Below are 24,277 nucleotides of genomic sequence, written 5' to 3'. Positions count from 1 at the left end.
TTGATGCAAAATTCCACATGAGTGGAATGGAGTTAATGAGAGCTAGGTAATTAACAACGGGATTCAGAAAAGGGTGAATACAGAGTCCATCAACTTTTCTTAATTTTTCCGCTTAAAATACTAATTTTTTTTCTTATGAAACGAAAATGAAGCCGCAAAGAGTGGGGGTGGGGGGTCAACTCCAACTCGTAAAAAACTAAATTCATCTAACTGATACGGGAACAATAGTGTCGATAAATAATCAAAGACAATAATTTTGATGTTGACAGGAATGAATCGTATATTGCTTACCATAATGTTTAAGTAATTAATAAAGCAAGACGCTGAAGGGGATTACCAAATTCTATAAAAATAAATTTCAGCAGTTTGACCCAATTTAACAGTTTGCATAGGAATCAGGATTGAGGTCCTCGAAACCAAAGAATCCGCCGCAAACTCCGTCCTTGATACTGGGCAGGAGAGCTGGATTGTCTCGAATCAGCCAGGCCAAACCGCAACCGCAATCAAAAGGATCTGATAGAAAAATGCGAGTCAGTATATCATGTCAGCAACATACGGCCATATCAGTCTCAATCAATTTTGAAATTACTTCCAGTGACGAAAAGTTGACCTCCAGAACCGACAGGCTGAGCGGCCATCTGCTGCAGCATCGATTTGAAGACGTCCTCCCTAAACTCGGTCAGTTTATTGTTCTCCAAGTAGACAAATGCCTTTGAGTAGTCACCTGCCCAAAAAGATGTAAAAAAAGATAAACAGAGAAAGACATTTTATTTGCGTTACTTAAACACAGGCTTACCCAAGAAAGCCCCTCCTTCGATGGCGGTCAATCCGATATTTTTGAGGCCGACCAAGTTAACAGGCGCGTTGAAAATCAAATTTGATTGGCTCATGAAAGGGATGGCGTTGAAACTGACGTCATACAAAGCCAATTTAGAAAAAGAAGCAATCCTGGGCACTTTGGTCATCGTGTACTCATTTGACAGAACCAATTTCTGCAATGAACTGGACGACGAGGAACTGGCGACGGAAACTAAAATGCTGTTGACGGCCGCATCGGTCAACCCGTTGCCTTCCAATTGCAACAGCTCCAATCTGGCCGGAGTCAAATCGGGAAAGGTGACATTTTCCAGTCCTGTGCAGTTGACGACAATCATTTCCTTGAGGGCGGGTAAGGTAGAAGTGGGTAGGCTTTCGATGGCTTCAATGTTATCGCAATCGTCAATTCTCAAAGTGTTGAGAATTAAAAAATCGTTCAGGTATTGCATGTCCGTCTGTCCGGCCAGATCGCAGTTCAAGATGCCAAAGACGGTCGTGTTGAACCGCGTGAATTCAAAAGTCGAAGGCGCAATAGTGAGGCCGAGTTTGGGGGAAGCGTTGACCTGGCAGCCCAGGTAAATGCGTTCAACGCGTTTGTCTTTCAAGAGGTCGGCGGGCAAATCGACAGATCCCGAACCAGAGGCCGTCAGGACGACCTGGTATAGGTCGATGTTTCGGGTGCGGTAAAAGACGTTGGCAATATCGGCGACGGGAATATCGACGCAAGTGACTTCGATCCCGTTGGCAGTCAATTCGCAAAGGCAAGGCGAATAATCTTCCGGGCAGGCAGCCCGTTGTTGGCGCAATGCGCCCTTACTGTTATGTACTGTTGGTCTTACGTCATTGGTATCAAATTGTCTGCGGGGATCGGCTACAACAGCCGTCAACAAAAACCCGAGTACTAAAACCTAATAGCAACAATAAATTAAAAAATAATGCCATTTTTATGTAAAAGAAAATCTAACCTGCAAAAGAGAGTGATGAAATGCTGGCATCTTGAATTGAAAATGTTGTTCACAATTGGAAGCTCAGTGGGCACACGACGACGACTAACGATTCACCTTCATTATAAAGCCTCGTTTTCCATCAACGATAACGAGATAATGAGCATTGCTTAAACAAAGTCTCACAGATTTCGTTATCTGACAGGTTACATGAGCGACATTTTCCAATGGTTTTGACATTAACGTTAAAATTCAACCTTTGTGTAGTAATGCAAATACCGACGAATGTAACATTTAAAGTAATTCCCGCTGCAGTTTGAAATTGAATCCAGTTGCATTCAATAAAGTTGAGAAATCGAAGCCGAAAACAGAAACATTTCCCATTCTGATCGATAATAACGAAATTGATTTGTCGATGACGAAATGTTGAGGGGATTTTAAAATTACAGCAGGATAGCAACCAAACAAACAAACGTGCTGATTGATAAAGCCACAAAATGCGTTCAGTCTTTAGCCCGACACGCACATACAGACGAGTGTCATTCAAAACAGGAACTGAAACTATAGGTGGGCAGGCGACCGTTGATTTCTGTTGATAAGATGAATTATAAAATAATTATCTGTTGTTGTTCTCATTGTTCTAGATTGAATAACTGGTTTATTTCTCTGCATGATTGGAGGTTTTTACGGGCAACTGGAGAAAATGGATGGGCTCAGAGATGCGAACGGAGTTCCATCGGAACAAGTGGCCGATTTGACAGCGCTGAGCAAATTCGGGTTGTCGCGAATCAGCCAGGCCAGATGGCAATCGCCGCAATTCACTGGGTCTAATCAACAAAAAATGATAAAACATTTCCCATCAAATAAATCAAATAAATTGAATAGGCTCTTACTAGACTCGAGATTGACTAGACCACCGCCGTTAGTGACGACCATCTGCTCCAGTAGCGACTTGAAAACGGCTTCCTCGAACCGGGTCAAACTGTTGGAGCGAAGGTAAATTTGTCCTCGGCTAAAATCACCTTGTATATCAACAAAAAAGTATAAAGAAATCAAAGTTGATGTGAACCTATATTAAAATGGGCAATCACCTTGAAAGGCATCAGGTTCGATGCTGCTAATACCGTCGGATTCCAGGTACAAATAATCGACAGGAGCGTTGAAAACGAAAGAGCCACTAGCAATGAGTGCTGGTAAACTGTTGTTGGACAAATCCAGCTGCATCAGCTGAGAGAACGAATCCATCTGGGTAGGAATCTGCGTCAACTGATTGGTCGTCAACCACAGCATCTCTAGGGCGGAAGCAGCCGATGGGGAAGAAGCGATGGCGTTCAACATGTCGCCGACGATTTGGTCGCCCAGTTGGTTGCCATTGAGCCAGAGACGTTTCAGCTGAGTGCGCCCAAGACGGGAGAAATCGGCAATCTGGTCCAGCCCTGTGCTGTAAGTGATGGCCAGTTGGGTCAGACTAGGCAGAGCGGGCAGATTGTGAATGTTTTGGACGTTGGACGACTGGCTGATGAAGATGGTGCTCAATTTGAGGAAACTATTTAGAAAGGAAGAAAAGTCGAGTTGACTCTGATCGCATCCGGCGCTGAAGAAGAAGAAAGCAAAGTCGCTGGACGGACGGAAAGCGTCGGCATCTATCGTCAATTGCCACTGCGGAACTGGGCAAGTCACGAGGATGTTGCCGGCTCGTTTGCCGCTCAGCAAATCGGCCGGAATGGCCACGACGTTTCCCGCAGACGGCGGAGGGACTGTCAGTTGAAATGAGAACAAATCGCTGGAGGTGGTCCGGCTGAAAACTTGTTGAATTGTTTGGGTGTCGACGCTGTCACAGATGATCTCCAATCCGTAAGAAGGACTGTTGATGCAAGTGCACGGTGAATAATCTTCCACGCAGGATTCTCGGCCGACTTCCAGGTGATGGCCGTTGGCAATTTTCAAATCGTTCCATTCGATATTCCTGGCAGTAGCGATGAAACTTGAACCGAATAAAATTAAAACACCCAGAAAGGGTGAAGTTGCAAAGGAGTCTTTCATCATGTTGTTGCTTCTACAAAGAAATGCGTCGACTCTTGGTCATTTAGTTTTATTATCCAAACATATTTCACTCATATCCCGATAGCAACCGATACTCAATTATCTCATCGCCCCATTGATCATCCTAATAGATAAGAAGGTCATAAAATACACAATAGTATAACAAACTTGCGCGTGTTATCAGAAGTCGACAGACTGAAAACAATTGAAAACCTTTTTTAAAAATTATTTTCACTGTGGATGAGAAAACGTTTAATTTTTGTTTTAAATAACGATGCCTATACACATTGCTAGGCTTACTTTCGAAAATACCAAATAACAGAAGCTCTAGCTCGTCATTATTTCCAAAATAAATTAAGTTAATTTAGTATTCCGAACGGAACAAGTCGAAAATCCTACGAATTGCATACAACTTCATTTGGGAAATGTTGTCTTTGCAAGCCTTGAGGGATGAGGGTTTTCGGAGGCTTGAAAACAAATTTTAAATTAAAATTTCCACGGAATAATTCCGCAAACGCCGCCAATGAAATGCGTCCGACGGAAGCCTTCCGGGATGCTCTTGATAGAACAGGAACCTTCTTTAGACCAGAAGGCGTTGCAGCCGGGTGTGTCGATGCATATCCTTCCGCACTGGCCACCGTCGATGAGATTCAAAGGGGCGTCAATGTCGTGGCCCTCAAAGTCGCAATTCTGCGCCCATTTGACGCCGTCCTCGGCGATTTGCCAGTCGGAATTGCCAATCTCTTTCCACGGGTAGAGATTCATACGAGGAATCGAGTCGAAGGATTCGCAACTGACGATGGGATTCCTAAAGAAAAAACAAACCCAGTTGATTGCGGGTCGAATTGATTGGCGGTGGGAATTAGGTATTAACTTACAGTTCAGATTCGGCTTTGAAGAAAAGAGGTTGAATAAACTGGACGAAGCTGTTGTCACAGACGATGCGCGAGTAACTGGTTTTCCGGATTTCGTCCAATTGTTCTGGAACGACAAATAATTGGATCTTAAAAAATTGAAACGAAAAATATTTGCGGTTCTCTACCTTCAGTGAACGAGCCGGACTGACCACCGAGATCGTAAAAGTAGCGATCACCCCGTTTCAACCTCAGAAACTGGTCGGCGATGATACACTGGAAGGTGGGGCCTATCATGGCGCCTTTGGTCGGCCTCTCGGACACACCGGCAATGAACAAATCAACATCGTCCACAGAGTCGTACACGGACTCGAATTTCTCGACAATCTGTCAAATCGAAAATCAAAAGTTTTGAATCATATTTTTTCGCTTAGTAGCTATTGCTGGCAAAGAGATGACGTACCCTAGGAGGAATCACATCGAGAAGGTCGCGGAAATCTCTGGCACGTGAGAGTCCGCAAAGTTCGCGGTAAGAATTGTATCCAGGCAAACCTATAATCATTGAACCATGAAATGAATCGATAGTCACATTATGTATATGGGCACACATGTCGGTTATTCATGAGAAGAACATACCGTGATCACGACCGCGCTGAATGTTGAGCGAAACTATATCCATGCCGAAGCCCTTGCCCTCCTCTTCAAACAAGTGATTGGTCATCTATTATGAGAATGGAGGTGATTGGGCTAGACAACAATCCGAAACAATCGACATCAGCCTTTCATATTATTAATTACCTCTTCGGTGAAATAGGTGTCGACCCTTTGGCCGGGTACCGTTGCCAAGGCGATGAGAAACTTGTCCAAATTGCCGGGCGTGTACGTCTCTGTCGTCTTGAAAAAGTGTTGGCGCAACAAAATGTCTCGCTCCTTCACTCTTCGCTGGTTGATGAGGCTGTATAGCAATTAAAAATGAATTAATTTCAAGCTATTCACAATAATGTAGACATGTTAATGCCTACTCTTGTTTTCCAGGAACCAGGGAATGGCCGAAACGGAAAGCGGCGGCGGCAAATTCGTTCAAAACGGACGGATTGACAGTTTCGTCGTAATCGCGGCTGAATCCGTGCTGGAGCGGCAAGAGGCCGAGCTCCTGCATCTTCTCCCGTCCGATGAGAATCGGTAGAAATTCGTTGTAGGTGATGTGCTGCATTTGGGCGATGAGAATGCGTCTGGCCTCCTGGTAGAGACGCTCGTCGCTCCAGTGCGGATTGAGTTCCATCAGCAGTTCGGCAACTCCGTTGTGTTCCCGCATGAAAACCGTTTGCGAGGCGACCATGTAGGGACTGACGTTGATTCGATTATCACCTGTATTATTAGTACATGCATCAAAGATAAATATAGTCAATGTCAAATCAATCTGGGTTTTTCAGCATTTCTTTAGTACTATACCTGCTTTGAAACATTTGATTTCGGGAGGTGGATGGATTCCGGTCACGGCTTTGGACAAGGCGCAATCGACGTCCGTGTCGTTGTCGGGCGGATGCAAGTCCATGTCGTGCTGGTGGTAGCCTTTGCGAGCAAACACCTTGAGGGCGCCTTTCTCAAACGTCCTCAACTCGCCGGCCACTTGATCGTCGGAGCCATAAAGGCCCGAGAGATCCAGAAAGTGAGTGTTTTGATTCATCTGCAATCAAATCACAAAGCGAAAACAAAATAAGAACAGAAACGAACGATTATCAGCCGCACTTTCACAACGTGCCCTCGTCAATCCCCCCCTAAAACAACACCCGACTGACCTGCTCTACATGTCCGAGACGGCCGTCAGTTCTACACGCGGGAGCGGAACGGGCAAATTGCATGCAGCGCTGGCGAAACTTGGCGTAAAAAGGGTCGTCCTTGGGAATTTCGATGGGGATACATTTGCCGTGACTAAGGTCGTTCTCTTCGAGGAATTCACCATCTTCCGTGCAACAAGGCACGGCCGATCCGTTCGCTTAAACAACAACCAGAGAATAATGTTAAGAATTGGACCCAGCGTTCCCTCTCATTGCATAATCATTTTTTAAAGAAATAATACCTGATTTAGATTCCATGGTTTCCAACATGTCGTCTGAAAAACAAACAAAAAACAATTGGCAAATGATAAATCGCAATTGTTTGTGGTATGACTGCTAGTCAACTGTAAACTAATGCACTTACGATCGACAAACTGGCCGTACTGCATGACGAAGGTGGTGTCGGTATCGCTGGGAACGTCGAGGTCACGAACCAGCAACAGTGATAGCAAACGGGGACTATCAAATGATTGAATTATAATTAGGAAATGTGAAATCAAATTGTAAAATTGGATGTGAAGTAATTACAGGGGAAGTTGGCCACCATTTTTAGCTCGTCGGGGCATCCAGACACCTGTTGGATAACATGAATCAATTATTCTACTTTTGGAAATGTTCTTGAGTTTCCTTGACATTACCGTCGTAGTAATTTGGGGCGAGGGCCCGTTGGTATTGGGTTTTCGGCAAACCCCAAGGAACGTGGCCAGGTGGATGAATGTTGTTGCAAATGCCCGTAATCGTTCGAAACGGGGAATTGAACGTCTTGTGATCGCAGTCCGGATGGGTGGGACACATGTCGGCTATGATCGTGTCCTTCAGTTCGAATCGGTTCAAAGCGCATTCGACCTGCTCCGGTTTGATTTGAAATCTAATAAATTAAAAAACATTTAAATATTTTCACCAAATTCCAGACAGATGATGAAAATATCCATTTGAAAATCACCTTTTAGTCAATTGCAGGGCCGTGTAAACTCCGTAGAGTGAACTGTTGCTGATTCGAACGGCTTCGGGTGTCGAGTGGAAAAAGACCCAACTGTGGGTGTGGCGCTGCGATCCGGGTCGGACTCGGATATTTTTGCGGACGAGTTGCTTCTCCGTTTCGATCATGGACACCATTTGCACTTTACCCAATTCGACGGCTTCGTTCACCGACATCACGTTGATTCGGTCAAGGTGATGGTCCAGCTGGAGGCCTTTCGGGCACGAGCTCAGCTTACTGAACGGCACCCCATGACGGCCTATAATAATAATACCCGAAAAATTGAATTGGAATGGAATGGAATATACAAATGAATTCAAATTGTAGGCACTGACCATTGTAGGGCAGATCGGGACAGCAGATGCCTTTGCCTTGTCCGTTTTCTAGCGTGCAGGAAGTTCCGGGAGTCTTCCGAACGAGGTCGTACCACACGGCGCAATCTTTGGCCGGGCGGCAACGCGATTCCAAACCGCCAACTTCTGGGCAATAACTCAACGGGACATTGTAATCCTTGGGTGGGTATTTGTTGTAACTTCCTCCGCCGGCCAAATGGCTGTTGGGATATTTGTAATCATTTCCTTCCTCGTGAAAATTGGAGCCATAGACGGGCTTGACGGGAATATAGTCATCTTGCGTAATGGGCCGGTCGGAATAATATCTAGCAGGCGGGATCCGTTCGTTGGGATAACCGGGCGACTTTTGCTGAGGATACTTCTGGCTGGTGGCCACGGTCAGCAGCAGGCCCATAACGGACACTCCAATCAGCCACCGTAACTCCATACTATCACGAGCTGTGTAATAATTAAGACAAATTTTAAGAAAATCCCAATTGAGGTAATAATCCAGCGTCTAGACTGCAATAAATGAAATGCATCAACAACACTGACCTGAAAACAAAATGACGAGGAAGAAAAAGGCACTGGACTGTTGGGGACTGGTTCTGAGCTCTTGGACACTTGTTCCAGCAACGGCCGACTCTGAGCGCCTTCTGCGGTGGACACCCTTCTCTTCCTCCCGTATTTATACGTTATACAATCCGCGTTACGTCAGTTGGGTTAGGTTCTTGCAGCCATGGTTATTTTGTGTTCTTTTTTTCTTTTTTCAAGTCCAGATTCGTGCGTATTAATCAAGGTTGCGTCCAGGCATTTCGTGAGGTTTTCCTTTGACGTTGCTGGGCTGGCTGCGAAGGGGTTGGCTCACGTTGCTGCACTGATTCCTCGAGGGGTGAAAGCGATTAGGCGCAATCAACCAAGCGCGCTATTACAAAAGGGGGGGGGGGGCTTTTGATGCCAATTGAAATGAATCGGAATGGAATACAATCAGCGGCGGCGGTGTGATGTGAAACAGGGCGTGACCACTGCTGCGTTCGTGGTTCGACAAAGAAGAGAAAACAATACCAACGACATCATACACATGGGAAATAAAGATTAGGCAAACGAATCAATAAATAAAGACCAATGAATACATGAAGAAAATAAGAGTCGCCACAGGAAAGAAATAAACGAGTCCATTATTACGATATTACATAAGCGATTTTCTGTTATGTAATTGGAAAACACGACAGCCAATGGCTGAAGTCCAAGGAAAATAAAAATCTTATCGTTTCCGCAGAACAAACGAAATCCCAGAAGGCCAACAAGATATCAGGTGACAATGTTTCGCCGTCGTAGGGAAACATTTGGCCAATAAAAACCCCAAGAAAAAATTCTACATCTGGGAAACCGTTAACGGTTGGAAATGAGAACAGGCCGTTTGTGGTTGTGCGGCTGAAAAAAAAACATAAAATAACCAGACGCGTCGCTCGCTCTACTGTCACGATCTTCTTCGAATGTTAACAGCATATGTTGACTGCGGCTGTCAACGCAACGGTACGCTCCCATCCGAAAAAATTGCAAACTTTGCGTAGGCGTGGATCCATTGTAATTAAGCAACAACCTCGTCTAAACGAGTCTAGACATGATGTACTGGGAAATTTTGTTCACCCTTCCCCTAGTTTTCCCCCCAAACAAATTACATTTAATTGGTTTTTGACAAAAAGATCCAAGGTTGAACGGATCGGTGCGAACTAATAGATAATGATGGTACGGTCTGAAGCCCACCGTCCGGAAATATTCGGATTTTTGTAACGGTCCGGACTTGGCCGCATTGACAATCTTATTAATGTTGGCGCATCAAGGGCAAGGTGTTTCCGGCTAAATATTTCGCAAATTTCTAATCCGGTTTGTGGGCACAGTAATTCAAATCAATTTCATCGATCAAAGACGAACAATGTAGTCAGCAATAAATTCAGAATAAAAATTCCCCGGCAGCTATTTTGATTATACCATTTCTGTAGCCAAATTTACCCGACACTCTCCTGAACTGATTTGCTTAATCTAAATCTTCTCAGTGAAAAAACTTTGAACCAAATTTAGAACTGAAAGGGAGAAACCACAATGACGAGGCTCTTTGGCCAAATCGACCAGTCATCGACGCTCCAGGAAAATTGATATAGCGACCGATGGATCAAACAATACTGCGTAATATTGGCTGGCGATAACACATTGTAATTTTCTGAAAAAAAAAAAAGGAATGCGTGAAAATATTTTCTGATTGATAATTCTAGTCATTATACTTTTGGTTTTGATTTAAAATGGGAAATTCAAGGCAATAAAAAAAGGGGGGGGGGAAATCACCAGAATCAAGAAACAGCAAGTTTGCAATATTTGATTGTGGGGATTTTTCCTAAAGGTTGGAGTTGTAATGAAAAGAAATCAAAACTTCTCTGGAACAAAACCGCAAATGCCGCCGCTGAGATGGGCCCGATGGTGCCACGATGGGATGGTTTTCAGCGTACACCAGCCGTCGCTGGCCCAAAATGCGTTGCATCTTTTGCTCTCCTTGCACTTTTGGGCGCATTGGCCTCCGTCGGCCACTTGCTGGACGTAGCTAATGTCGTAACCGGGAAAGTCGCAGTCGGGGAACCATTTGACGCCGTCTTCGGCCACATGCCAAGCAGACTTTTCCACTTCTTTCCACGGGTAAAGGTTCATCCGGGGAATGGAGTCAAAGGACTCGCAATCCACAATGGGATTCCTAAAAATGACGCAAGAATTGTGAATAATGTCTGACGAAACTACAGCCGATAATTAACTTACACTTCAGAGACAGATTTGAAAATGAGTGGCTGACTAGACAAGACGTTGCTGTTGTCACAGACGAGACGGGCGTAACTGATTTTCCGAATTTCATTCAATTGATCTGCATTTTTTAAAAAAGAATTAGATAAAATGAAAATTCCATGAAAATGTTATCCAAAACCTTCAGTGAACGAGCCGGGATGTCCGCCGAGATCGTAAAAGTAACGATCGCCCCGTTTCAGCCTCAAAAATTGGTCGGCGATGATGCAAGAAAAAGTGGGTCCAACCAAGGCACCTTCGGCTTTTTTCTCCGACACGGCAGCAATGAATAAATCAATATCGTCGACAGAGTCGTACAACAACTCGAATTTCTCAACCACCTGTTGAATAATCAGTTGCAAAATTACTTGCAAAATTAACGCAAAAAGAGAAAGAAATTGTAATTACAATACCGTTGGGGAAAGCAAATCGAGAAGATCGTGAAACTCTTTAGCGACTGGAAGGCCACACAAAGCACGATAGGCATTGTAGCCATCAAAACCTAATTCAAAACATATTGAGACGTCAATCTCGATAATTCAATTATGACGCAAGTGAAAATGTAGGATACCGTGATCACGACCGCGTTGAATGTTGAGCGACACTATATCCATGCCGAAGCCCTTGCCCTCCTCTTCGAACAAATGATTGGTCATCTATACAAGGTAGACCACGCAGAGTTGTAATTATACTTTTAAAATGAGAATATAATTATTTAAGAACATGTTATTACCTCCTCGGTGAAAAAGTTGTCGACACTTCGACTAGGGACAGTTGCCAAGGCGATGAGAAACTTGTCGACATTCCCAGGCGGATAAACCTCTTGGGTTTTGAAAAAGTGTTGGCGTAGTAAAATGTCTTTCTCTTTTATTCGCTGCTGATTGATGAGACTAAAAACCAAAAAAACATGCAAGTCATCGGTCGTAAATGTCGTTCAAGGATAATCGAGCACGAAACTTACTCTTGCCTTCCAGGAACCAGGGAGTGGCCGAAACGGAAAGCGGCACCCGCAAATTCATTCAAAATCGACGGATTGACTTGGTCGTCGTAATCGCGGCTGAAACCTTTTTGAAGTGGCAACAGGCCGAGCTCCTGCATCTTCGATCGGCCTATAAGAGCTGGAAGAAATTCGTTGTAGATGACGTGATGCCATTGACCAATTAGGATCCGTCTAGTCTCTTGATAGAGACGCTCGTCGTCCCAGTGCGGATTCAACTCGGCCAGTCCCTCCGCAACTCGGTTGTGTTCACGCAAAATGACGGTCTGCGTGATGGCCATGTACGGCGATACATTCACTCGATTGTCGCCTGCAGAAAATTGCCATTTGAACAAAAATCCAACCAATTGTTGACTTTGAATGAATTCACCTGCTTTAAAGCACCTGACCTCGGGCGGTGGATCGATTCCGGACACGGCCTTCGATAAGGCACAAGTGGAAATCTCAGGGCCGACATCGTCGGGAGGGAGCAAGTCCATCTGGTAGTGATAACCCTTGCGGAGTCGAGTCACATTTAAGGCGCCATTTTTGAACGTGCGGACCTCAAGGGCCACTTCTTCGCTGGAACCATAGACGGCCGATAAATCCAAGAAATGCGTATTTTGGTTCATCTAATAAAACCAACCGCTTTTTTTTAAGTTGACGAAACTTTCTGAAAATCTCATTGAAACTGACCTGCTCTACATAACCAAGTCGACGGTCAGTTCTACACGCGGGAGCGGAACGGGCAAATTGCATACAGCGCTGGCGAAACTTGGAGTAAAACGGGTCGTCCTTGGGAATTTCGACGGGGATACACTTGCCGTGAGCGTAGTCTTGTTCAGAAAGGAAAAGCCCGTCGTCCGTGCAACAAGGGATAGGTGATCCGTCCGCTTTGTTAAATTGTGTAGAGTTGATTAGAAAAAATGACTTTTTAAATTTTACTTTAATTAATTATTCACAATTTACCTAGTTTGGCTTCGACAGTTTCCAACACATCTGTTAAACGAATGAATGAGGAATTTTTAATTAAAGATAATTTGATAAGAACGTGACTGGTTTACCGTGATCGACAAATTGGGCGAATTGCATCATCCAGGTGGTGTCCGTATCACTGGGCGCTTCAATGTCGCGGACCACCGATAGAGATATCACGCGGGGACTGTTTGGGATTTCAAACAAACAAATGGCAATCATCTTACATAAAGCAATTAAATATCTATTCAGTTAAATTTCTTACGGTGGGAGTTCGCCACCATGTTTAGCCTGTCGTGGCATCCACAAGCCTGTGCCAAATATTTGCAACATCATGATTACACAATTTAATACTTTGAACGTTTCAACACGTTAGTACCGTCGGCGTAATTTGGGGCGAGAGCCCGTTGGTATTGGGTTCTCGGGAGACCCCAAGGGACATGCCCAGGTGGATGAATGTTGTTGCAAATGCCCGTAATCGTTCGAAACGGGGAATTAAATGTCTTGAGATCGCAGTCGGGGAAAGTCGGACACGTTTTGGATATGACCGTGTCTTTCAGATCAAACCGGTTCAAAGCGCAGTGGACCTGCTCCGGCTTAATTCGAAACCTGTAACCGCAAACAAGTAGCCAAATCTGTCTCTCAACAATCAAAGCCAATTAAAAGTGACTATAGTAAATTACCTTTTAACGAGTTGTTGGGCCGTGTAAACTCCGTACATTGAGCCGTTGCTGATTTTCACCGAGTCGTTGGTTGAGTGAAAGAAAAGCCAACTGTGAGTGTGGCGATCGGATCCGGGTCTGACTCGGATGTTGTTGTCAAAGAGACGCTTCTCGGTGGCTTTGGCTGTACTCATCTGCAAGTTTCCCGCGTCGGCGGCTTCGTTGACAGCGACGATGTCGATACCTTCAACGTGAGCGTCCAATTTGTAGCCTTGCTGGCACAATCCCGGATTACTAAACGGCTTTCCATGACGACCTGTTAAACATTTTATCATCCGCCCATTTAAAAGATTTCAACTTTGCTAATTTGAAATATGGCGATTTACTGTTGAGGGGAAGATCCGGACAGCAAATTCCTTTTCCATGTCCTTTTTCCAGTGGGCAGGTAGTTCCCGGAGTCTTCTGGACGAGATCGTACCACACGGCGCAATCTTTGGCCGGTCGGCAATGCGATTCCAATCCGCTAATTTTCGGGCAATGAGCCGATCCCCTCGGCGAATATTTGTAGCCTCCTCCATGTTGATCAGCATCGTAGAGGAATTTGGCATTTGTGACAGGAAAAATCGATTTGGCAGGATATTTAGGCCGTTCCGAGTGATAGGCATGGTCTTCGAAATAAGTCGGTTGATAAGGGCAGTTCTGACTTGCAATCCCACCAATAAACAGCAGTCCCATCAGGAGCACTTCAATCAGCTTCCGTAACAACATCTTCAACAGGTTCAAACATAAATAATTACTACATTTTACGGTGTACTAAATTTAAAAAAAATTCAACTTACTTAAATGAGGTTGCATACGACGATAAGAAGGTGGGGTAGTTTCCCGTTTCACTGTTTCGGACCGAATGAACTGTGTGTCGTCGTGAATCGCCTTTATTGTCCTCTTTATAGTTTGGGTGAAATTTCCCTATTTGGAGATTCACTAGTCGCCGAAGTTTGGTCTGCCGATCTATTTTAGTCAAGGAGTTGTCACCCCGTTTCCACAACTGAGACAGAAAAAAAGAAACAGGAACATTGGAAAACAAGACCCGCTGGAATCCATCTCCGCCCCCTTTTTTTCTTCCCAAGAAAAATCCGCCACGCAACATAATCGATAGGGTTGACTTTTGACAAAAGGCCTTTCGATTCCAGTCCTCCCATTTTATCCAGACAATTAACACCGATGGCTTTTTTTAACTCCTGTGCACTTCCAATAACGGGATCGCGTCTACTTGAACCCAAATGCAACTGTAAATCGATTAGTGTTGTGAAATAAGATGCAAATAGAACCGACTGAGCGAGGAAAGAATGAATGCAAATTAAGGGCGTGGACGTCGCATTGTCGTCCGTTAAAAGAAAACAATTCAACAGCGCGGCATCCCCATCGGAATAGAAATGAGATAAGACCTAAACCGGTAAAAAGGATTGCAAGTCACTTGACAACGAACACACACAAAGCACCGACTTTCATTTGGTTTTAATTGTAAGAAAGAGCGGGCGACTCAAAAGGAATCTGTTATTTGATCCCTTGCGGTAAAAGAAAATCAGCCAATTAATTATTTGAAAATGTTTAATTCCAACTTACTTATTCGCAATCACATGTCAAGAATTAGATCTTAGTAAGCCATGTCATTCCTTCAACCTGCTACTGCTGTTTCTTTTTAAACTTTTCAAGCTTTTTCTTCCCAAAATCAGTTGACGGACTCTGCAGTCGATTTGGAGGAACTACTAGACGTGCCAACTTGCCAAACATGTACGGATAGTATTGAATGTTGCGCTCGTTAAAATCCGGATACTCTTTGAAATGAGCATCCAAGTAATAACGGTGACCTGATAGCAAGTGCATCGTGTCGTAATTCTGGTCCCAGTTTGGCCATTCCTTGGATTCGTAGAGTTCATCCATCAGCTGAGCGACTCCGAGCCGCAACTTGACCCGGTGCATCAATTCCGGCTGCTTGTAAAGGATCTCGACTGTCGGGCGCTCGCCGGCATTGTAATACCTATTGTAATAATCAATCTGCACTTTCACATATGGACTTTAATTAATTACAACTATAAATATAATTTACCATGAATTGGGGTTGTATTTTCGGTAGCAATCCAGCCAGAGTGGCAGGAAGCGCGCTTTTCGATGGGCAATAATTACCTGACTACCGATGAACTGACTTTCGTCCCATCCCATGGCTATTTCGTATTTCCGGTAGGCGTTGAGATTGTTAACGACGTAGACGTCGTTGTCCAAGTAAATGCCACCGTACTTCATCATAATCTGAATGCGGGCAACATCGGAGCCGTGGAAGAGTCCCCAGTCCTCGCTGAGCGGCTGGCCGTAAATCTCCTTGGGCAATTCCATCGGCTGGATGACGATGCGGCTGTACAAATCCCGTTCGCTTCTCCGGATCCACTGCCAATAGATGCCGGTAAAGTGAATCTCTTTGACGTTCGTGTGCAGGTAAATGCGGTCGGGTTTCTGAGCCAGGTAAGCCGAGCGCAAACAGATGTAGTCGACGAAACTGAATTTGGTGACGTTGAATCGGATGTAATGGATGATGTTGGGGACAATCAAACGTCCGTCGAAAGTCCGGCCCGTCTCGTTGTCGAATCCGTCAAAGAAAAAGTCTGCGGATTCCGTCATTGCTGCCGGACCGGGCTGTCCAAAAGGCGATTCGAGCAGAGCGTTGAAATCGCTGGATGGAGTGGTGGCAGTCTCGTTCCATCTTTCGATATCGTCGTAAATTGCTCGAAAGAAGTTGAAATTCACGTAGAGAAGAAAGGAAATGGCGAGAGCGAAGTAGACTAGATTTTTTCGATTCCGCATTTCTTCCTCTTGTTCAGTCGTCGATTGAATTCCAATTAAATTTAAGGTGTCACAGCCCACAGCGTGATTTATTCACACGCCTGCATAATGGAAAACGATCCGGGAATTCACAATAGATCTAAGAGATAAAAAGAGAAATGAAATCGTCTAGAGTTTGACACAAAAGAAAACAAAAGTTATTTCGAAATACTGGTCCTCTCGTGAAACAATTGAAACAAGAACGCGAGTTTCCTTTTCAATTCCACGGTCGGTCGTGTGACATGGCTGAATGGACACAATAATCTATTGTTGCGGATTGATAGTTTTAGTGCCCATTATTTATTTACAGCCTGCCCATAGAAGCTATCTTTAGTGCCCCACTGTGTAGAGCGTGAAAGGCTTATTGATACGAAATTCTCATCAAACTATCCCAAAGGCGTTTAGAGCGTAGAAAACGAGCCCATGGTGACGCAACAAACCTTGAGGTTTTCGCAATTGTGTGAAAAGTGTATAGCGACCGACCGTATACATTCACGCACCGTGAATCGCAACAATATGATTCGCGGTTTGGAGGCTATTCACAGCAGCAACTTTTATAAAAGCATGTTATATAAATCAAAACTGACTTATGGCCGAGTGTTGGACGTATTGTTAGTTTTTACTGGCGTTTTTCACGAGCGATTTCAACTATTCAAAAAGGAAAAGGGAAACAAAAGTTGTTGTTCGACTTGCGACGCTTGACTAAGTGAATTCAGTTTTGACTCTCGTATTTATACTTTACCTCAGCCTTGATTGACTTTTGAAGATGAATGTTTAATTTAATTTTTAACTTTTCAAGTACAAACTGATGGCAGTCCAATGTTAAGAAATCAGCAAGTTCCCATGGACATCCGCTGAAATGGTCACGTCCTTCGCTCGAGTCGGTTGAAATTTGCATTTAAAAGGGAAATATGCAAATGCGTATCGCAATGTACTGCTAAAAAATGTAGAAATACATGTCGAGAAATGTAAAATTAGAACAGGAAGCTTGTTTAGCACACACACAAGAAAAAGTAACTGTCTGGTATACTTCATTGCCAATATATCTATTGAATTATTATCTCACCATGTCTATACCAGATAACTGGATCGGGTCCGCGTCTGTTACCGATATTGACAACCGCAGTAATTCTCGTGTGCAGAAGTAGATGGTGAAGAAGCTCTAACCGCTGTTCAGAAATTCCGTCCTGTACCTAACGTTTCGGTTCTCAAACAAGAATGTTACACACCAGGTAAAACTGAATTGTCCATCACGTGTCGAAGAGAACGATGTGTTGGTTTCTTTCGGGAGCTGACAATGTGTTCAGACTTGTGTTTGATATGTGGGTTACGCGGCGAAACCGATTACGTGCTTGGTTGCATTTGGGTGATGAATGTTACGCACACATGGAACTACGTAACCGTTTTTTCCTGGTGTGAATACGAATACTATAATTAGGTTCTCACCAATCGTATCGAAAACCGTGTCCCGAGTGAAAACCATATGGAGCCACACCAGTCTTATCAAGTTATTAATGTTGAATACGGGATGAATATTATGAGGATGACGGGTTCCGCGGCCTTAACGCCCCCTAATTTCTGAAGACCTAGAGACCTAGACAGTCAGAAATAGAGACTCCGTGTTGCATATGCTTAGTTAGTATACCAACAGGCCAAGCTCCTGCATCTTCTCCCGGCCGATAACGACGGGCAGCCATTCGTTGTAGGTGATGTGCTGCATTTGAGCCGCCAGAATGCGTTTGGCTTCCTGGTAGAGACGCTCGTCATTCCAGTGCGGGTTCAAATGGGCCAGCAAATCCACGAGTCTGTTATGTTGACGCATAAAAATGGTGTGCGTAACGGCTAAATTTGGAGTCACGGATGATCGCCCATCTCCTAAATGAATACATCAAAAACATTTTGTCATGCAGCTGTCCAGAAATCACGTTAACCGTTTAGGAGAGGGAGGGGGTGTTACTAATGTGACGTGTAAGACGATAGGAGAGAGGGGGAGAAAATCGTCAGAATATAAAAAAGCAAAAATATTCAAATTAGAGGGGAGAATTTCAAAAAGGAGTTTTAGAAATTTATTCAACAGTTGATTTGCATATGGTGGTGGGTCTGAAAATTTTCTGTCGTTTTAGGGGGATGTTTTTAATGATGGGAGTGGTGATGAAAACCAGGAAAATTTGCATGATCTGGTTTATGGACACTGTTCGGCTCACCTGCTTTGAAGCATTTCACATGAGCGGATGGCTCCTTCCCGGTTACTCCTTTCGACAGGGCGCAAGATGAAATTCCTGTTCCCGAGGCCTCGTCGTATGGCAGAAAGTCTAGCCCCACAGGCTTTACTGGGTGGCCAGAATTAATTTCTATTTGGGAAGTGACATTGAGGGAGCCTTTTTTGTGCGTCCGCAACTCACGCGCTACCTTGGCGTCCGAGCCGTACACGTTCGAAAGGTCCAACAAATGAGTGTTGTCATTCATCTGATAATGAACAAAGAAAAATGAGAAATTGTTTGAACAGGTTTACAACTTCCCGTGTACCTGTTCGGCGTAACCCAGTCTGCAATCGGATCTGCGTGCGGGAGCCGACCGGATAAAGTTCATGCAACGTCTGGCAGGAGACAACTTGGAGAAAAAGGGGTCGTTTTTCGGGATGTCAATGGGCAGGCATTCGGGATGGAGCATATCCTTGTCAATGTGCTGGCCGTCTTCCATGCAGCACTGGATTTCACCTAAACGAGCTGTTTTTTAAGGAAAATTGATTAGAGCTAACGTCTATAAGATAATGACGACTGTTGTCAAATGAAAATTGAAACGAACTCGTCAGTTTGGATTGGACAGTTGAGTTATGTCGTGATCAATAAATTGGCCGTATTGAGTCACCCAATAAGTGTTTTCGGACCATTTGACGTTAGGATCGTTTCCTTGACTGCGAGCCGTCACCGCTAAGGAAGTAGACAACAGACAGGCACTACGATGAAATTAATGAAAACATGAAATATAAGCACTTATCTAAATATTTCAAATTGTCGAGTACAAACTTTGGAAGTTCGCCACCGTTTTGAGCCCGTCGTGGCTGCCGCACACCTGAATAAAAATGAATATTCATTTTACTATTTACTTTAGGGCCATCTTGAATTCAATATCTAAATACCATCAGCGTAAACTGGGACGAAAAGACGTTGGAACTGAGTGCGTGATTTGCCCCAGGAAGAGCGAAGGAGATTGTTGCACGAACCATCGGGTGTTCGAAAGGGATTTGTCTTCGCTTTCTCATCACAAATGGGATCAGCCGGACACGTGTCGGAAAAATACGTATCGCTTATGACAATTCTATTCAGAGAAAATTAGGTCTGTTCCGGAGGAATTCGAAGTCTAAATGAAGAGCATCAACGGTTACAATTCCTGCATGAAACAAGTTAAGAAAAACACAAAAAACCTTTTGACCAGTTCGGTGCTAGTCGAAATTCCACGAAGTGCCCCGAGACTGATCTTCTGCGATTCGTCTGTCGTCTGGAACAAAAGTGAATAAAGAGCCCGGTCCGTTCCAGTAACGACGACGATGTGTTTCTTGGCGAGGCGTTGCTCCGTTTCCACCATTTTCGAAAATTGCAACTGGCCCGCCTTGATGGCCGCATCCAAAAGACGAGGGGCCTCTTTTTCGACAATCAACAAAAGATGCGAATGACTAGACTCGGCAGCCACCGAGTTCACGGAGGCAATGTTCAGACGAGATTCGACATGCCCTCCAAATCTTTATGATTCGGCCGGGAATTTGCTTGCTTGATGGGTTCCCTACTAACATCTGTAGAAAATCAATGATTATTGCAGTGTTTAATAAAACAAATTAGTCAATTTGCATTGTTATTACTATTTCGGGGAAGGTTTGGACAGCAGATTCCGTGGCGCTTATTCGGTTTGCAGGCAGTGCCGGGAGTGATCCGGACAAGATCGTACCAAAAGGCGCAATCACTTGCGAGTCGACATTGCGACTTGAAACCACCAAAATCGGGACATTGTTTTCCAGCGGAATGAACTCGAACGTCAAGGGTGTTCCAGTCGAATTCTGAAAATTTGGTGTGGGTCAGGTGTGGTAGTAACAATGACACCAAAATGATGACGAATAAAGTTGTGTTCATGTTGGAAGAGAGAGTCATGTTGTCCAACACAGCCGAGACTCAACTATGAACTGTAAAGAAAAATACAAATGAGAAGATTAGGGTTTAGCATTTGTCTCTACTTCTGCTCCGAACTAACCATCATGATAAAGGTCAACACACTTAACAATCTAGATTTTCAGGAAACCATTTTGAATCGTGGTACACCATAGAACGTCGATATCGAAACTTAGATGTTTTTGGAAACCACATTTCTATTGTTCAACATGATTTTTGTTCAAGTTTTCACCATAGAAAGTCGAAAAGGAAACTTATGTTTTTGGAAACCAAATTTCCACTTTTTTAAGGGGGTCACTGACTCGGTGATTCATTTCAACATTGCAGGAAAAACCGAAAAAGTCTATTTATATGTTATCATTATCACTTCGAGGTAAAAATGTACTACTATAGCTACCCACTGCATCTACTTCTCCGTTTTACTGCCTTGCGTTGATTACTTGATTCAACACGTGAATAAAAAGCGCGAAAACGAAGAAACAACTTCTCTCCGAGAGATAAAATGAATAACTGGCCGCCAAAACGGCCAAATCATAAATCAACCTATGCTGTGTTGCAATATTTAAAAAAAATTTACAAATGATCAAAATAATGTTTTTTAAAGACCAGTGTACATGCAGTGTACAACATAAATACATTTTTTAAATAATAATTATTTAATAAATAATAAATAATTTTAATAATGTGTTCGAATTCTAAGTATGCTAATTAGTGATCCAGTGTTGCCACTTCCAACTTTTCTCATCCCCTCCGTTTTCAATGCCCACGATGCATTGAAAAATATTTGTATTTAATCAGAATTGTATTAGGATGTCAAGGAATTTTATTTCAAAATTTGTTGTGGCAATTATCTTCGAAAACATTATATCACTGTTGGCAACAAAGCTCCAGATTTCAGACTGGGACCAACTGTCAGCTCGCTGAGTCCTCATGTCAGCATGGTTTATAAACTAGTATTCAGTTTCAGTTTAACTAATTTTCACTTTGCAAATTTCATTCAGTTTTCAAATTTTATGGCTGGGCTGCAGAATAGCCTTCATCATAGTCAAATCCATTTCTGCTCTATACCGAGAAATTTGATCCAAGTGACGACTGACTTCGCTTTTGGGGGTGGGGCTATTGCGGTGTTGAAATATGATGCTTTTTTTTTAAATATTTACCTTAACTAACATTAAACGCCGGATTTAACCAGTTCAAACCAAATCAATCCCGATGTATGTACCAAAAGTGGATCGTAATCGGATGTCGCTCTTGGTGGCCACCAACTGATGGAATTGAATTGCACAGACTAATCAAAAGTCACGTTCGAGATATTTGATGTGGGATCTACTATCGACGTGTACTTGCTCAGGTTTTGTTGACGTTGCTATAATTTGAAACCATTGGCACCTGCCGAAATCGAGATTTATGGACGTGTCGTTAAAATGCCAATTGAGCCAACAGCCACGTCAGCAATTATTCACGATGACCAATATTCAACTATAAAAGCCACCGTACTTGCGAGTTATTTTCACATATCCTTTCTGATCATCAAAACACTAGCTGAACTCTCCAACATGAACTTGATGGTAAAAGTAAATTACTTTTTTTTTTTTAATTTTGGTCAATAAGAAATTCAATCATTTTGCAAATGCGTCACCCGGAGGTATTTAGCATCTCGGCTTTGCTGGTCGTCCTGGTTTGCGTCTTTACTGCAACCGCAGCAGAGGAACATGGTAAGAAAAAACTGATTTTAACGTTTTATTATTTGTGTCGTACTTATTCCCGCGATGGGTTATAAAATCCAAGCGCGATCCTTATTATATTTCTCCTCATTGTAGTTACCGAAATGGCGTACAAATCTGAACACGCTTCGGAAGATCATCACGATGCTGCTGGAAAAGTCGATGACGTCAAAAAGGACGGAATGAAATTCGTGACCAGCAGACACGCTCGTAAAGCGAAAGCTGCCCATCAGCACGAAAAAGGAACTAAGCATCCGAAGAGCAAGAAAACTAAACAAGTCGTCCCGAAAGCAGCCGAGGCGGCCCAGCCTAAAACTATAATGAAGAAAAACAGCATAACCATCGGCCGAGAATTGTTCGATTACCTCGCTTTGCATTTGCGCGAGACGGTCTACGACGGCGTCGAGAATTACATCCGCTTCATGACGGCCTTTTTGGGTCTCGAAGAATTGGCAGCTGGAGCCGAACCGCTGATGGCGCCCGGCATGGGTCCTGTTGTCAATGACATCACCTGGTTCCGTTATCCGATCAACATTAATCCTTGTCGCTTTTTTGACAGTCCAGCTGCTGCTGCTGCTGGCAATTCCAGCAGTCGTATTAGCCTCTTTATCAGCGTCATTTCGGGACCCAACAACTATGAAAGACGGGCCGCCATTCGCCGAACATGGCCCGTTCATTTGAAGAATCAAACCAATTTGAATCATCCACTGGACGTTGTGGGTTTCGGCTTCGTCATCGGCCTGACCAACGACAGCGTCGTCCAGCAAAAGGTCAAGGAGGAAAGCGAACAATTCGGCGACATTTTGCTGGTCAACATGATCGACAGGTACGTGAACTTGTCGGTCAAAGTGGCCAGTCTCTTCAACTGGGTCGACACTTATTGCCCTCGAGTCGATTACGTCCTAAAAGTGGACGACGACGTCTACGTCAACGTCCACAATTTGGCGACGGTCCTCCACTCGTTGACGGTGGCGGATCAAAGTATCTACGGCCGCCAGTGCGGAGGCAATATCCCGGACCGGAAGGGAGGTACGTTTTCTATCGTAAATTATTATTGTTCATTGTTGTGCAACACAACTGAATTGAATTCCATTTGCACAATTTTGTAGGTAAATGGATGACGAGTTACGAGAATTGGCCGTGGCAAAAGTTCCCCATTTACTTCCAAGGAGCCGGAGTGGTGATTGCCGGAAGTGCCGTCCGTCCCATCTTGGCAGCCATGCAAGTGACTCCTTACTTCATATGGGACGACATGTACCTGGTCGGATTGTGTGCAGTCAAGGCCAAAGTTCAACTCCGCACGTCCAACCAGTATTAAACGTCAGCAGCATTTCTCCTATTAATAATTTTTATATAATTGCTCTGTAAATCTCTAATTTGTCAAGGATTTTCATCGACATGCCGGCCAACTACGCCGACCCGTGTTTCGTGCGCACCTCGGTCATGTGGACAACTGGATCCTCCGACGCCATGAACTCGTCGCATTTTGCAAGCCACAACTTTTACCATCAAATTCAACCCAAAACTCATTGCATTGGCAAGGACAATAAGACCAACGACGAGCCGGCCAATCGTACCGACTTTCCTTTCGGCACCGCCCTTCAAAACTAAAATCCCGAGTCGTTTCGATTCCATCTGTGCTGTGCAGAAGGAATTTATACATCCTGAAAAGAATTCAAGTTCACAAAGCATTTCGCAGTTCATATAGCAGTGATTGATTATTATCCCCCTTTTTTGTGTTGGTGAAGAGGATTGTAAATTGGCAACTATTAGTAAACTTGACGAATAAAATGGCGTTCAAGTCGGAGAAGAGAGCGTCCAATACAATTGAGAGTCAACTATGAACTGTACGTAATAAAAAACACAAATGAGAAGGTTCGGGTTTAGCATTGGTTCTCTAATCCTGTGACTAACCATCGTGATAAAGGTTAGGTTAACATGTAATTGTCTAGATTTCGAGGAAATCCGAAATCGCTATTTTCTATTGGAATTGTTTCCACTTTTTTTAAGGGGTCACTGACTCGGTGATGTAAAGGCATTCATTTTAACATTACAGGAAAAAATGAAAAAATCTACTTTTGTTATCACTTTCGAGGTAAAAATGTACTTTAGCTACCCACTGCACTACTTCTCCGTTATACTGTCTTGCGTTGATTCAACACGTGAAAAAAAAGCGCGAAAACGAAGAAATAGTGATTCAGTGTTGCCACTTCCAACTTTTCTCATCCCCTCCGTTTTCAATGCCCATGATGCATTGAAAAATATTTGTATTTA

At 43.8% G+C, this 24,277-nt stretch overlaps 6 protein-coding genes across 12 annotated transcripts; 1 reads left to right on the top strand and 5 right to left on the bottom strand.

The window, feature by feature from the left end:
- Positions 1–254: 254 nt before the first annotated feature.
- On the bottom strand, positions 255–1,941 carry LOC124201063. Its single transcript, XM_046597511.1, has 4 exons — positions 1,782–1,941; positions 797–1,724; positions 590–724; positions 255–513 (listed from the first exon to the last, which is right to left on the bottom strand). The coding sequence occupies exons 1-4, from the start codon at positions 1,809–1,811 to the stop codon at positions 377–379; spliced, it is 1,230 nt and encodes a 409-aa protein (XP_046453467.1). The 5' UTR covers positions 1,812–1,941; the 3' UTR covers positions 255–376.
- A 457-nt stretch (positions 1,942–2,398) lies between these two features.
- On the bottom strand, positions 2,399–3,879 carry LOC124201064. The gene is made up of 3 exons (XM_046597512.1): positions 2,852–3,879; positions 2,654–2,782; positions 2,399–2,587 (listed from the first exon to the last, which is right to left on the bottom strand). Exons 1-3 carry the CDS (start codon positions 3,804–3,806, stop codon positions 2,445–2,447), a joined length of 1,227 nt encoding a protein of 408 aa, XP_046453468.1. The 5' UTR covers positions 3,807–3,879; the 3' UTR covers positions 2,399–2,444.
- A 152-nt stretch (positions 3,880–4,031) lies between these two features.
- LOC124201060 (peroxidase-like) lies at positions 4,032–9,862 on the bottom strand. Its single transcript, XM_046597505.1, has 16 exons — positions 8,362–9,862; positions 7,810–8,265; positions 7,439–7,733; positions 7,134–7,363; positions 7,024–7,069; positions 6,860–6,954; positions 6,738–6,770; positions 6,457–6,653; positions 6,110–6,344; positions 5,680–6,025; positions 5,456–5,612; positions 5,294–5,378; positions 5,121–5,209; positions 4,846–5,044; positions 4,682–4,784; positions 4,032–4,611 (listed from the first exon to the last, which is right to left on the bottom strand). The coding sequence occupies exons 2-16, from the start codon at positions 8,252–8,254 to the stop codon at positions 4,290–4,292; spliced, it is 2,877 nt and encodes a 958-aa protein (XP_046453461.1). The 5' UTR covers positions 8,255–8,265; positions 8,362–9,862; the 3' UTR covers positions 4,032–4,289.
- A 137-nt stretch (positions 9,863–9,999) lies between these two features.
- Positions 10,000–16,880, bottom strand: LOC124201061 (peroxidase-like). 3 transcript variants are annotated; one of them, XM_046597509.1, is made up of 18 exons: positions 16,862–16,880; positions 15,353–16,219; positions 14,085–15,283; positions 13,632–14,013; positions 13,267–13,561; positions 12,963–13,192; positions 12,849–12,894; positions 12,673–12,770; positions 12,578–12,607; positions 12,305–12,501; positions 12,000–12,240; positions 11,594–11,939; positions 11,366–11,522; positions 11,204–11,288; positions 11,046–11,134; positions 10,775–10,973; positions 10,612–10,714; positions 10,000–10,549 (listed from the first exon to the last, which is right to left on the bottom strand). In XM_046597509.1, exons 4-18 carry the CDS (start codon positions 14,011–14,013, stop codon positions 10,228–10,230), a joined length of 2,820 nt encoding a protein of 939 aa, XP_046453465.1. In that variant the 5' UTR covers positions 14,085–15,283; positions 15,353–16,219; positions 16,862–16,880; the 3' UTR covers positions 10,000–10,227. The 3 variants fall into 3 exon arrangements, with proteins under 3 accessions (XP_046453465.1, XP_046453462.1, XP_046453464.1); XM_046597506.1 differs by lacking the exon at positions 16,862–16,880 and adding an exon at positions 16,707–16,831; XM_046597508.1 differs by lacking the exon at positions 16,862–16,880 and adding an exon at positions 16,560–16,829.
- An 875-nt stretch (positions 16,881–17,755) lies between these two features.
- LOC124200641 (chorion peroxidase-like) lies at positions 17,756–19,704 on the bottom strand. Its single transcript, XM_046596906.1, has 5 exons — positions 19,544–19,704; positions 19,259–19,437; positions 18,646–18,845; positions 18,324–18,585; positions 17,756–17,994 (listed from the first exon to the last, which is right to left on the bottom strand). Exons 1-5 carry the CDS (start codon positions 19,702–19,704, stop codon positions 17,756–17,758), a joined length of 1,041 nt encoding a protein of 346 aa, XP_046452862.1.
- A 1,376-nt stretch (positions 19,705–21,080) lies between these two features.
- On the top strand, positions 21,081–23,848 carry LOC124201058 (beta-1,3-galactosyltransferase brn-like). 5 transcript variants are annotated; one of them, XM_046597502.1, is made up of 5 exons: positions 21,081–21,847; positions 21,933–21,994; positions 22,068–23,032; positions 23,113–23,323; positions 23,389–23,522. In XM_046597502.1, exons 1-4 carry the CDS (start codon positions 21,704–21,706, stop codon positions 23,319–23,321), a joined length of 1,380 nt encoding a protein of 459 aa, XP_046453458.1. In that variant the 5' UTR covers positions 21,081–21,703; the 3' UTR covers positions 23,322–23,323; positions 23,389–23,522. The 5 variants fall into 5 exon arrangements, with proteins under 5 accessions (XP_046453458.1, XP_046453456.1, XP_046453457.1 ...); XM_046597500.1 differs by having other exon boundaries at positions 21,157–21,847; positions 23,113–23,314; positions 23,389–23,848; XM_046597501.1 differs by having other exon boundaries at positions 21,158–21,847; positions 21,925–21,994; positions 22,100–23,032; positions 23,113–23,314; positions 23,389–23,848.
- The last annotated feature ends 429 nt before the right edge of the window (positions 23,849–24,277 follow it).

Source organism: Daphnia pulex, chromosome 8, assembly GCF_021134715.1.
Source record: "Daphnia pulex isolate KAP4 chromosome 8, ASM2113471v1".
Lineage (NCBI taxonomy): Eukaryota > Metazoa > Arthropoda > Branchiopoda > Diplostraca > Daphniidae > Daphnia > Daphnia pulex.
This window is presented reverse-complemented; position numbering and strand designations above follow the sequence as displayed.